This window comes from Myxocyprinus asiaticus, chromosome 37 (genome assembly GCF_019703515.2).
Source record: "Myxocyprinus asiaticus isolate MX2 ecotype Aquarium Trade chromosome 37, UBuf_Myxa_2, whole genome shotgun sequence".
Taxonomy (NCBI): Eukaryota; Metazoa; Chordata; class Actinopteri; order Cypriniformes; family Catostomidae; genus Myxocyprinus; species Myxocyprinus asiaticus.
The window spans coordinates 22,508,688-22,519,205 of record NC_059380.1 but is presented as its reverse complement, the minus strand read 5'-3'; the positions used below and the strand labels follow the sequence as shown (position 1 = coordinate 22,519,205).

Below are 10,518 nucleotides of genomic sequence, written 5' to 3'. Positions count from 1 at the left end.
TAGCAGTGTATAGGAAACAGACACGCAGATCTCGCATTCAGCATGGCTTATGAAACATCACCTTTGGAAATAAACAAAGGCATCATTGAACGTTATGCAGGTACATATAAATGGAAGTTTACATGGAGACAAGAAAGACTGCATCGTCACAATCTCGGTAAAGTAAGAAGCAGATTTTATTACTGTCTCTTCAATTCAACACACAGCAACAAATGAATGATTTACTTGCTCTTTAACTATTAATGCTGACATTAGAAAATTATCCGACATTGGAACATAATTCTGCTGTACATCCTGTGGTTGTGTTATAGTTTATAAGCCTAGATCACTAACTCTGGTATTATAACCTTCTAGTTATTTACACTGCAGTCAATGCCAGATGAACTTTATCACATTCGCCGGAAATGCAGCCAGTGCTTACTTCCGCATTGCAAGATAAGGTGGATAAAAGAGCGTTAATATTACCAGTATGATTGTACACAGTGTAATTGTAGCTCAGCTTCGTCCATCATTCAGGTATACACCGACTTAAGACCATAACTGGCCTCGGCGTGCGCATGTTGATGAACTTTTCTTTTTACCCATAAAAAAGCGTTAGTTACGTGACAGTTACGGGCGCTTCATTTCAAATCATATGAGAGAATCAAACATCCGCCGCTCATTTTGCCATGATGATTCAGATAGATTGCTAATTATTTCTTTGTTCTGTGACGTGTTTCAAGTGTACTGCATCTATAGCCAACATTTGGCAAGCGATCATTTTGACAAACTTTGCTAGTTGAATTGTAATGATAAATTATTTCATATTGGTGCGCTTCTCAGCATAAACCGCTAGAGGGCGCGCCTCTATCTGCAGGGGTTTATGAATATACACACAATTTGTTTGATATACAGTGATACTTTCTAGATAAACTTGATAATTTATAGATATTGATTTCTAGATAACTTTCTAGATAGACTTGGTTTGGATAAAATGAATACCTACACTGGCTAATAATTATTTTGCTTATTTTTTCTTATTCTGTTATTTCTGAACATCTGGGTTTATTAGATTTTTATTTGTTTTACATTTACACTCTGTTGACAACTTCCCCATTTGGTGCATTTGTACATTGTTCTTGCACACCTTTGTTTCCTATAATGAAAAGAACTTAGATTTCTCTAACCAGGTTGCCTTGCATTCTAATAAAGAACATACAATTTTAATCATATTGGAGTACATTTAAAAGTTGAAAAAATTTAATTGTGAATCATCCATAAGTTTGATAGAAATCGAGATTACATTTTATTGCCATATCGTCCAGCCCTAGTTGTTGATTATTGTAAGAGTGCATGTTTTATACTCATTATTTGTTTGAATGAGCAGCTGGAAGCAGTGAAGTGCAAGCCCTGGTGTATTTCAAAGTTAAAGTGCCTTTTAAAGTTAAAAGTTCCATGCTATGAATCAAATAACTGACTTACATGAAATAAAAACATTACCGGGAGACTCTGAGAAGTGGTGGTATGCAAGAAAAACTGCTGATTCTCTGTTGACTAAATTAGAGAAGTGCAGGTACTGCATACCGGTGAGTACCTGCCCACTTCGAGCACTGAGTACAATCCTATATCGGTCAACCTCTAATTTGTATCAATTTATATAATGGCACATAAACCAATTTCAGTGTGATATATATATATGGAAAACATGTCTTGAGTATTTTAAACTTGCATATAGCCTACCCTGTTTTACTGATAAGTAATGTTAAGGCCATGTTGAATGTGTGTCCCTGCCTGTTTAAGTAAGAGTCTGTGATACATTATTTATTTTGAGATTGTGTTGGTTTGTTTTGGTGTGGGGATACGATATTAATTGTATTTATTCAGGTCTTGAAAAGTCTTAAATTTTGTCTTAAAAGTCGTTGAACTTTTTGGAGCTTGAAATTCCCTGGTCATGTTTTTTATTTTATTTTATTTTTTTTATTTTATTTTATTTTATTTTTTTTTTGTGGAAAAGAGCAGCATGAACTTTAAAATATCTCCTTTTGTGTTTCACAGAAGAAAGAAAGTCATTTGGGTTTGGATTGACATGAGAAATTTATGGCAAAATATTTCTTTTTGGTGATCAAATCCTGTAGGCCTGATGGGGTTTGTATACTTTTGTTTATTATGAAGTAATTCTGTGATCAAGTAGTGTTTGTCACTAAATTACAAGCGCTGGGACTCAGGTTAGAAAGTGCCTCTCTCACACTCTCATTCAGGACAGCTGCAAGTTTTCAGAACAATATGTCATCAGCAAACTTGTCCTTTGCTTCCTCCTTCATGACTGACTTAAACAATAAAGAACATCTTGTTGGACTGCAGCCATGAGAAACACTCTGTGCTCGGAAATGAATTTTTAATAGATTCAGACAGTTACATCGACTATTTTTTTTGCTTTTTATCTATCTGTTATTCAGATAACAATTGGCTCTGTTATTGCTCAAGTACACTGAAGCATTAATTTTGTTTTATAAGTCTGATCTGTGTTTCATTAGAACAAGCTAACTTTGGCCGTTGCACTTGTAAATTCTTTTGTATACACAGAAGGGAGTTGCACTAAAAACACTCCACCAGCAAGTAACACACACACTGGTGGTGTATTCTGCATCCTTAGTGATTAAGTGGTCTGTGTCACGATTTCGACATTTGTGTCGGCTCATACTGTTGTTTGTTTTTCTCTCTCCCTCGTGTCACACAGGTGGAGCCGGCACGCGTGATCAGCATTTCCATGGGAATGATGAACATTATTGGGGAGGCGCTGATCATGGCAATGATTTACTCGCCCATTCCACCTGATCTGTGTTTCATTAGAACAAGCTAGCTTTGGCCATTGCACTTATAAATTCCTTCAGTAGTTCGTATGTTAATGTAATCTTGTGTTGAAGCAGTAAACGTATTTGGCTTGCTGTCCATATACTGGAGGGCTCGGAGCTCAAGACACGACTCGAGTCCTGATTACCCCCCAGACTTTACTTATTTAGATAATGAATCTAGAGTATAGGTGGAGGTGGGATGTCAGGAGAGTTGTCACAGGAAACAGGTAAGCAGCGGCTTATATACTCCTGCTCGTGGGCTGTGATTTGTCAGATTGAAATTAACATGCTTCTCCCGAACCACTGTTAATTAACTCCATTTCAGTAGTTTGTATATTAATGTAATCTTGTGTTGAAGCAGTAAACGTATTTGGCTTGCTGTCCGTATACTGGAGGGCTCGGAGCTCGAGACTCGACTCGAGTCCTGATTACCCCCAAAAAGGCGTTAAGATGAAAGAACAGTACTATGACTATGGCAGGAAGTATTTAGGACAGCAAGCCAGCAACAATTCTATTTGGTAAATTGGCTTGGCGGATGCTTCTGAATTGTTCTTCCCCCCAAAATCTGTATAGAGGGAGTGCTTTAAGCATTTGAAGGTGCGTTCTTGTTCGATTGGTTGGTCGAGAGGGCTATGCTGCGATTCGAACAAGAGACCACCACTCGATGTAGAAGTGGGTGGGCTCACGGTATGCGAACAGGGAAGGTGAAAATGAGAGTTGGCTCATGCTGCGTTCGAAAGGGAGGGCTCACACTGCGATTCAAACGGGAGACTGCTCTATAGAGAGAGAGCACTCATGGCATTCAAACGGGTAATCCAGCAAGCAGTCAAGTGAGGAGAATGAGAACGAGAGTTGGCTCACTCTGTGTTCGAAAGGGAGGGCTCACACTGCGATTCGAACGGGAGACTGCTCTAGAGAGAGAGAGAGCTCATGGCATTCGAACGGGTAAGTCCAGCAAGCAATCGAACAGGGAAAGTGAGCACTAGTTGGTCGTGCTGCATTCGAAAGGGAGGGCTCACACTGCGATTAAAATGGGAGACTGCTCTATAGAGAGAGAGCACTCACAGCATTCGAACGGGTAAGCCCAGCAAGCAGTCGAACGGGGAGAATGAGGATGAGAGTTGGTCACGCTGTGTTCGAAAGGGAGGGCTCACACTGCAATTTGAAAGGGAGACTGCTCTATAAAGAGAGAGAGCTCACAGCATTCGAACAAGTAAGCCCAGCAAGCAATCGAACTGGGAAAATAAGAGCTAGAGTTGGCTCGTACTGTGTTTGAAAGGGAGGGCTCACACTGCGATTTGAACAGGAGACTGCTCTATAGAGAGAGAGCACTCACGGCATTCGAACGGGTAAGCCCAGCAAGCAATCGAACTGGGAAAATAAGAGCTAGAGTTGGCTTGTACTGTGTTTGAAAGGGAGGGCTCACGCTGCGATTTGAAGAGGAGACTGCTCTATAGAGAGAGCGCTCACGGCATTTGAATGGGAAAGCCCTGCAAGCAATCGAACTGGGAGAATGAGAACGAGAGGAACAGAGCTTGTTTGCAGAGGTAGCCTCACTCAATAGACTACCCATAGATAGGGAAATATGGTGCTTTGAGAAGAGGAGGTGGTGACCGCTATCTCCTGTAATGCTAGCTGCAGCTGCTGAGACGCTGCTGCGGCAGTAGATTAAAGTGGGCCTCCTGTGGGAGCAGAATTAAGGCAGTGCTGTGGCAGTGGAGTAAAGGAGATGGAATGGTAAAAAAAAAGGGGGGGCACAGTGCGTGGGCAGGCACTGCAGCACATTATCTGGTGGGGCACAGTAGCTGCAGTATCAAATAAGGCACACATGGTTTATCACATTTAGGCACACCTTATTGTGTGTCGGGCTCATTTCGACCATGAGCAAAGGAGTAAAGAACCTTGCTGAATTGTTGTTTGTGATGGGTATATATTTATGAGCTGTGCCCCTAGAGTTTTAATAAGAGGAAACATAAGAGGAAACGGGAAACATGATTGCGGTGTTGTGGGAGATTTAGTGGCACGGCCTGAAAGTTTCCGCAGTTGCGGCACCTGGAAAACACATTTGCGGTGTGGTGGGAGTTTGTCGTATGGTCCAAAGGAAACCGCAGTTGCGGCACCTGTACAGCACATTTGCGCTGCTTTGCTGTGTGATGGGAGTTTGTCGCATGCTTCAAAGGACACCGCAGTTGTGGCACCTGTACAGCACGTTTGCGCTGCTTTGCAGTGTGGTGGGAATTTGTCACATGGTCCGAAGGACACCACAGTTGTGGCACCTGTACAGCATGTTTGCGCTGCTTTGCGGTGTGGTGGGAATTTGTCGCATGGTCCAAAGGACACCGCAGTTGTGGCACCTGTACAGCATGTTTGCGCTGCTTTGTGGTGTCGTGGGAGTTTGTTGCATGACCCAAAAGACACCACAGTTGTGGCACGTGGACAGAACATTTGTGCTGCTTAGGGATGTTTTGAGCCGAAGGCAGAAGCACCACAGTTGTGCTTTCTTAACTAAAATGGTTGCCATCTTTGGCTCCTCGGTAGGTAATGGTGAAGTCTTGGAAAGACACCTAGATAGAGAAAGTGAGAGGTAAACCTACATACAATCCAGTGACAGGAATTTACCAGCTGGAAGTAATATTGGTGAGACCTTGTGGAAGGCACAATTTCATGCGTTGCTGTAGAAAAGACAAAATAATCATATTTAGGTGAAACTTTAGAAAAAATGTGCTAGGGAATACAGTACATCTTCATAAACAATGTGGAAAAAATAGCATAAAATGATCTGAGAAAAAAGAGCTTTGACTCTGTAATGCATACAGATATGGATGGACTTGCAATCATCATTGAAGGATTCACTTTAGGCCATTCGCTCCTTAGGAGTATAACTGTCACCTGTAGTACAATATACATCTTGCATAGGAAATGCATCACATAGCAATAGGTGTTAATTATCTAGAAATGCGTTGAGTTGCAGCTCTGCACTGCATACAGAAATGCAGGAGAAATGTTGGGAAATACAGTACCTCTTAATAAACAATGTGAAAAACAGCATCAAATTATCTGAGAAATAAGAGCTTTGGCTCTGTACTGCATGCAGATATGCAGGAGAAATGGACTTGCAGTCATTACTGAAAGATACACTTGTTGTCATCCGCTCCTTAGGAGTATGACTGCCCCCTGCTGTACAATATATACATCAATAATGGTGAGAGCAAGCGAGACGCGTTGCGGGATGTTTATGAATGAGTTGGGACGCGGCGCATGAGCCGAAATCGGCTTGGACAGAGGCCGTGTATAACTGTAGTGTGCTGTGTAATGGTCAGAGCGAGTGGTACGTGGCAGCAAGCTTGCATTAAAATGTCTGCTTTGGTTTGAAAATAATTTGTCATTAGATTATCGGTCGATTGAAGGGAGTTCAGGGTTGCATGATGCCCCTTTGTTCAGAATGAAATAAATCACGCTCCAAAGGGCACTTTGGAGGGAGAAACAATCGTGATATTCTTGTTAGAAGATGAGGAACAATCGCTGAATAAAGCACGCCCCCTAAACAAGCTGCAGCGAAGTAATGAGGCTGACGGGCATCACCTGTGTGGCAGAACCTGATTAAAAATGCTGGGGGTTTAAATGGTGATTGGATTGAATAGTTAATCTTCGTTTATCTCGCTTTCAAAAAATTGAATTCTAATGGCATGAAGCCAGAACGGTGCTCGTTCGCGGAAGCAGCTGGCACTGCTCTCCGGGTGGAAAGTTTAGAGAAGAGAACTTATGAGCAGTGGTAGAGAGCTGTTTCACTTTTTTAAAGTGCAGGAGCAGCAAGTTTGTGGCAGCAACTTCACACTATAAACTGCTTCGTCGAATGGAGCATAGAAAAACAGACAGGGTAAAAAAAAAGAAAAAAAAAAAGAAAAGAAATTATATATATATATATATATATATATATATATATATATATATATATATATATATACACTATATTGCCAAAAGTATTCGCTCACCCATCCAAATAATTGAATTCAGGTGTTCCAATCACTTCCATGGCCACAGGTGTATAAAATGAAGCACCTAGGCATGCAGACTGCTTCTACAAACATTTGTGAAAGAATGGGCCGCTCTCAGGAGCTCAGTGAATTCCAGCGTGGTACTGTGATAGGATGCCACCTGTGCAACAAGTCCAGTCGTGAAATTTCCTCGCTACTAAATATTCCACAGTCAATTGTCAGTGGTATTATAACAAAGTGGAAGCAATCGGGAATGACAGCAACTCGTAAGGCCACGTAAAATGACAGAGCGGGGTCAGCGGCTGCTGAGGCGCATAGTGCGCAGAGGTCGCCAACTTTCTGCAGAGTCAATCGCTACAGACCTCCAAAGTTCATGTGGCCTTCAGATTAGCTCAAGAACAGTGCGTAGAGAGCTTCATGGAATGGGTTTCCATGGCCGAGCAGCTGCATCCAAGCCATACATTACCAAGTGCAATGCAAAGCGTCGGATGCAGTGGTGTAAAGCACGCCGCCACTGGACTCTAGAGCAGTGGAGACACGTTCTCTGGAGTGACGAATCACGCTTCTCCATCGGGCAATCTGATGGACGAGTCTGGGTTTGGCGGTTGCCAGGAGAACGGTACTTGTCTGACTGCATTGTGCCAACTGTGAAGTTTGGTGGAGGGGGGATTATGGTGTGGGGTTGTTTTTCAGGAGCTGGGCTTGGCCCCTTAGTTCCAGTGAAAGGAGATTTTGGACAATTCCATGCTCCCAACTTTGTGGGAACAGTTTGGGGATGGCCCCTTCCTGTTCCAACATGACTGCGCACCAGTGCACAAAGCAAGGTCCATAAAGACATGGATGAGCGAGTTTGGTGTGGAAGAACTTGACTGGCCTGCACAGAGTCCTGACCTCAACCCGATAGAGCACCTTTGGGATGAATTAGAGCGAAGACTGCGAGCCAGGCCTTCTCGTCCAACATCAGTTTCTGACCTCACAAGTGCGCTTCTGGAAGAATGGTCAAAAATTCCCATAAACACACTCCTAAACCTTGTGGAAAGCCTTCCCAGAAGAGTTGAAGCTGTTATAGCTGCAAAGGGTGGGCCGACGTCATATTAAACCCTATGGATTAAGAATGGGATGTCACTTAAGTTCATATGCGTCTAAAGGCAGATGAGCGAATACTTTTGGCAATATAGTGTATATATAACACTTAACGTGGTAGCCGTCAATACTGCTAAAAACAAAGAGCTGCTGTGGCAGCTTCTGTTGAATAACGAGACTGTTTGGATGGAAGAGCTGTTCTGGTGGAGCCGAATGCTTTGCAGGGAAGTTGCATCCTATGATCCGTCTGCCTGGGTCTGTTTGTGGGGAAATGTGTGGGGCCGAATGCCGGAAAGATTCTCATGTCAGGAGAGTTGTCACAGGAAGCAGGTAAGCAGCAGCTTATATACTCCTGCTTGTGGGCTGTGATTTGTCAGATTAAAATAAACATGCTCCTCCCGAACCCCTGTTAATTAACTCCATTTTGTATGCACAGAAGGGAGTTCCACTAAAAAACACTCCACCAGCAAGTAAAGCACACACTGGTGGTATATTTTGCATCCTTAGTGATTAAGTGGTCTGTGTTACGGTTCCGACATTTGTGCCGGCTCATACTGTTGTTTGTTTCTCTCTCTCCCTCGTGTCTCACAGGTGGAGCCGGCGTGCGTGATCAGCGTTTCCATGGGAACGCTGAACGTTATCAGGGAGGTATTGATCACGGCAATGATTTACTCACCCGTTCCACCTGCTTCACACTGATTGCACTCCATACTTATTCCTTGTGTTTCCCCTCTTTCTTTGCCAGTTTATTTTTTGCTGTCCAGTGTTAACCATGCTCTCTTGTTTAGTTGGAGATTGCTCGTGTGTCTGTTGATTGCCTGTCTCTAGAGGCTGTTACCTTTCTGTTCACCACCGCCTTCGCCTTTATTGTCACCCAGTTCCCTTGGAGGAGTATTCCTCAGTCTTTGCCCATGTGTTGGGGGAGAAACTCACATGGGCTTTGCTTCGCATCACACCAGCTTCAACAGATTCTCTTTGGCTCCTGACTTCCACAATGCACGCACTCCTCATACGAACACACTCTTGCCTTAGCCTTCTGAGCAGCTATTGCATCGACTCCTCTCACCACTGCAGCCGGTGCTGGGTGCATCTGATATTATTTGCAGAAATCCTTTGTTATTAATAAATCCTTTTGAACTGTTCACCCACCTCTGTGTTTGGGTCCTTTTGTCTCCCCTCACCCTCTGACAGAATAAACTGACCACCATGGACCCAGCAGAGGAGACAACTCTTCGCTCTGCCCTTTCGTAACATGGAGCTCTGCTTAGATGACACCAAGATCAATCTCTGCCTCTAACCATGCTCTGGAAATGATAGCTTTGCAGCTCACGGAACTCACTGAGATGGTCCAGCAGATCCGCCCTCCTCTTGATCCTAGTCCCGCACAGGACACACCCCCATCTCCTTTGGCAGCTCCTCACACCCCATGGTGACCAGAGGTGCACATCCTTCTTCCAGCTCTGTTCTCAGGTGAGGGTTCTATTAGAATTTTTCTCTCACAATTCTCACTATTCTTCTCCTTGCAGCCTTCCACGTTTTCCTCAGACACAATGAAGATAGCGTGTGTAATCACGCTCCTCTCCGGGAGGGCTGGAGAATGGGGAACGGTGGGATAACCGACATCCCTCGATTCGATGGACCTCCCCCTCGATTCCACGATTTGGTGTACCTGGCCATCCGAGTCGATCAACATCTGACTCAGTGTTGTGATCAGCGTCTGCGCTGCTCTCTGCCCTCTCGGGCAGCTGACCTTCACCCACAACGCGCTCCTTTTACCAGATTGTTTGACTCTCACCCCGACACTGAGCCCATGCAGGTGGGTAGACTTCCAGTGTCACATAAGAAAATGCAGCAGCCTCTTGCGGCCGATCGGGCCACCTCACTGCTTTATGCCCATTTTAAAAGACAACATTCATCAGTAGTTAGGGGGTTACTGGCGAGCGTGACACCTTTGGACAAGGCCCCCGGACATCACACACTTCTCCCGGCCCGGCTACAGAATGGAACGGACAGTCATGTGATTTCGGCTTTGGTGGATTTCGGTGCCAAAGGGATTTCATTGACACAGACTTGGCTTCCAAATGGCGGCTACCCAGGGTCTGATTGGATGAGCCCACCACTGCCCACACGCTTAGTGGCATGCCCTGTCAGTCATCACCCATTTCACGAAACCAGTCACCTTTGTCAAAAAGCCTTTGTTATTGTTAAATTAATTTCAACTGTTCTCCTCTGCGTTTGAGTCCCTTTGTCTCCCCTCACCCTCTGACAGTCTGAGACTGATTAAATGAATTTGTCATTCAAGAGATGTTAATTCTGAAATGAGGGGTATTTCATCACATTTTTAAAACTTGGCCATCCATGTGATACTAAACTGATGATAACATTTTCTTTCATTAAAACCTGAAACAAACCATATCTTCAGTACAATGTCAAAAGCTCAATTTCAGACTTACATGGTACATTGAAAATAATATTTCTGTGTGATCTTTCCATTGTTGGATGTAATGTGAATACATTGTAATTAGTTACTGTCATCACATTACTTTTTAACTTAAAAGTAAATTAAAGAGATAGTTCACCCAAATTTTTTTAATTCTCTCATAATTTAC

General features: G+C 43.5%; 1 protein-coding gene across 7 annotated transcripts; it reads left to right on the top strand.

Moving 5' to 3' along the window:
* Window positions 1–2,830: 2,830 nt before the first annotated feature.
* Window positions 2,831–10,518, top strand: LOC127427676 (uncharacterized). Of its 7 annotated transcripts, XM_051675406.1 has the most exons (4): window positions 2,831–3,058; window positions 8,501–8,557; window positions 9,101–9,348; window positions 9,436–10,518. In XM_051675406.1, the coding sequence occupies exons 3-4, from the start codon at window positions 9,336–9,338 to the stop codon at window positions 10,146–10,148; spliced, it is 726 nt and encodes a 241-aa protein (XP_051531366.1). In that variant the 5' UTR covers window positions 2,831–3,058; window positions 8,501–8,557; window positions 9,101–9,335; the 3' UTR covers window positions 10,149–10,518. The 7 variants fall into 7 exon arrangements, with proteins under 7 accessions (XP_051531366.1, XP_051531364.1, XP_051531367.1 ...); XM_051675404.1 differs by having other exon boundaries at window positions 8,501–9,348; XM_051675407.1 differs by lacking the exon at window positions 8,501–8,557 and having other exon boundaries at window positions 2,831–3,776.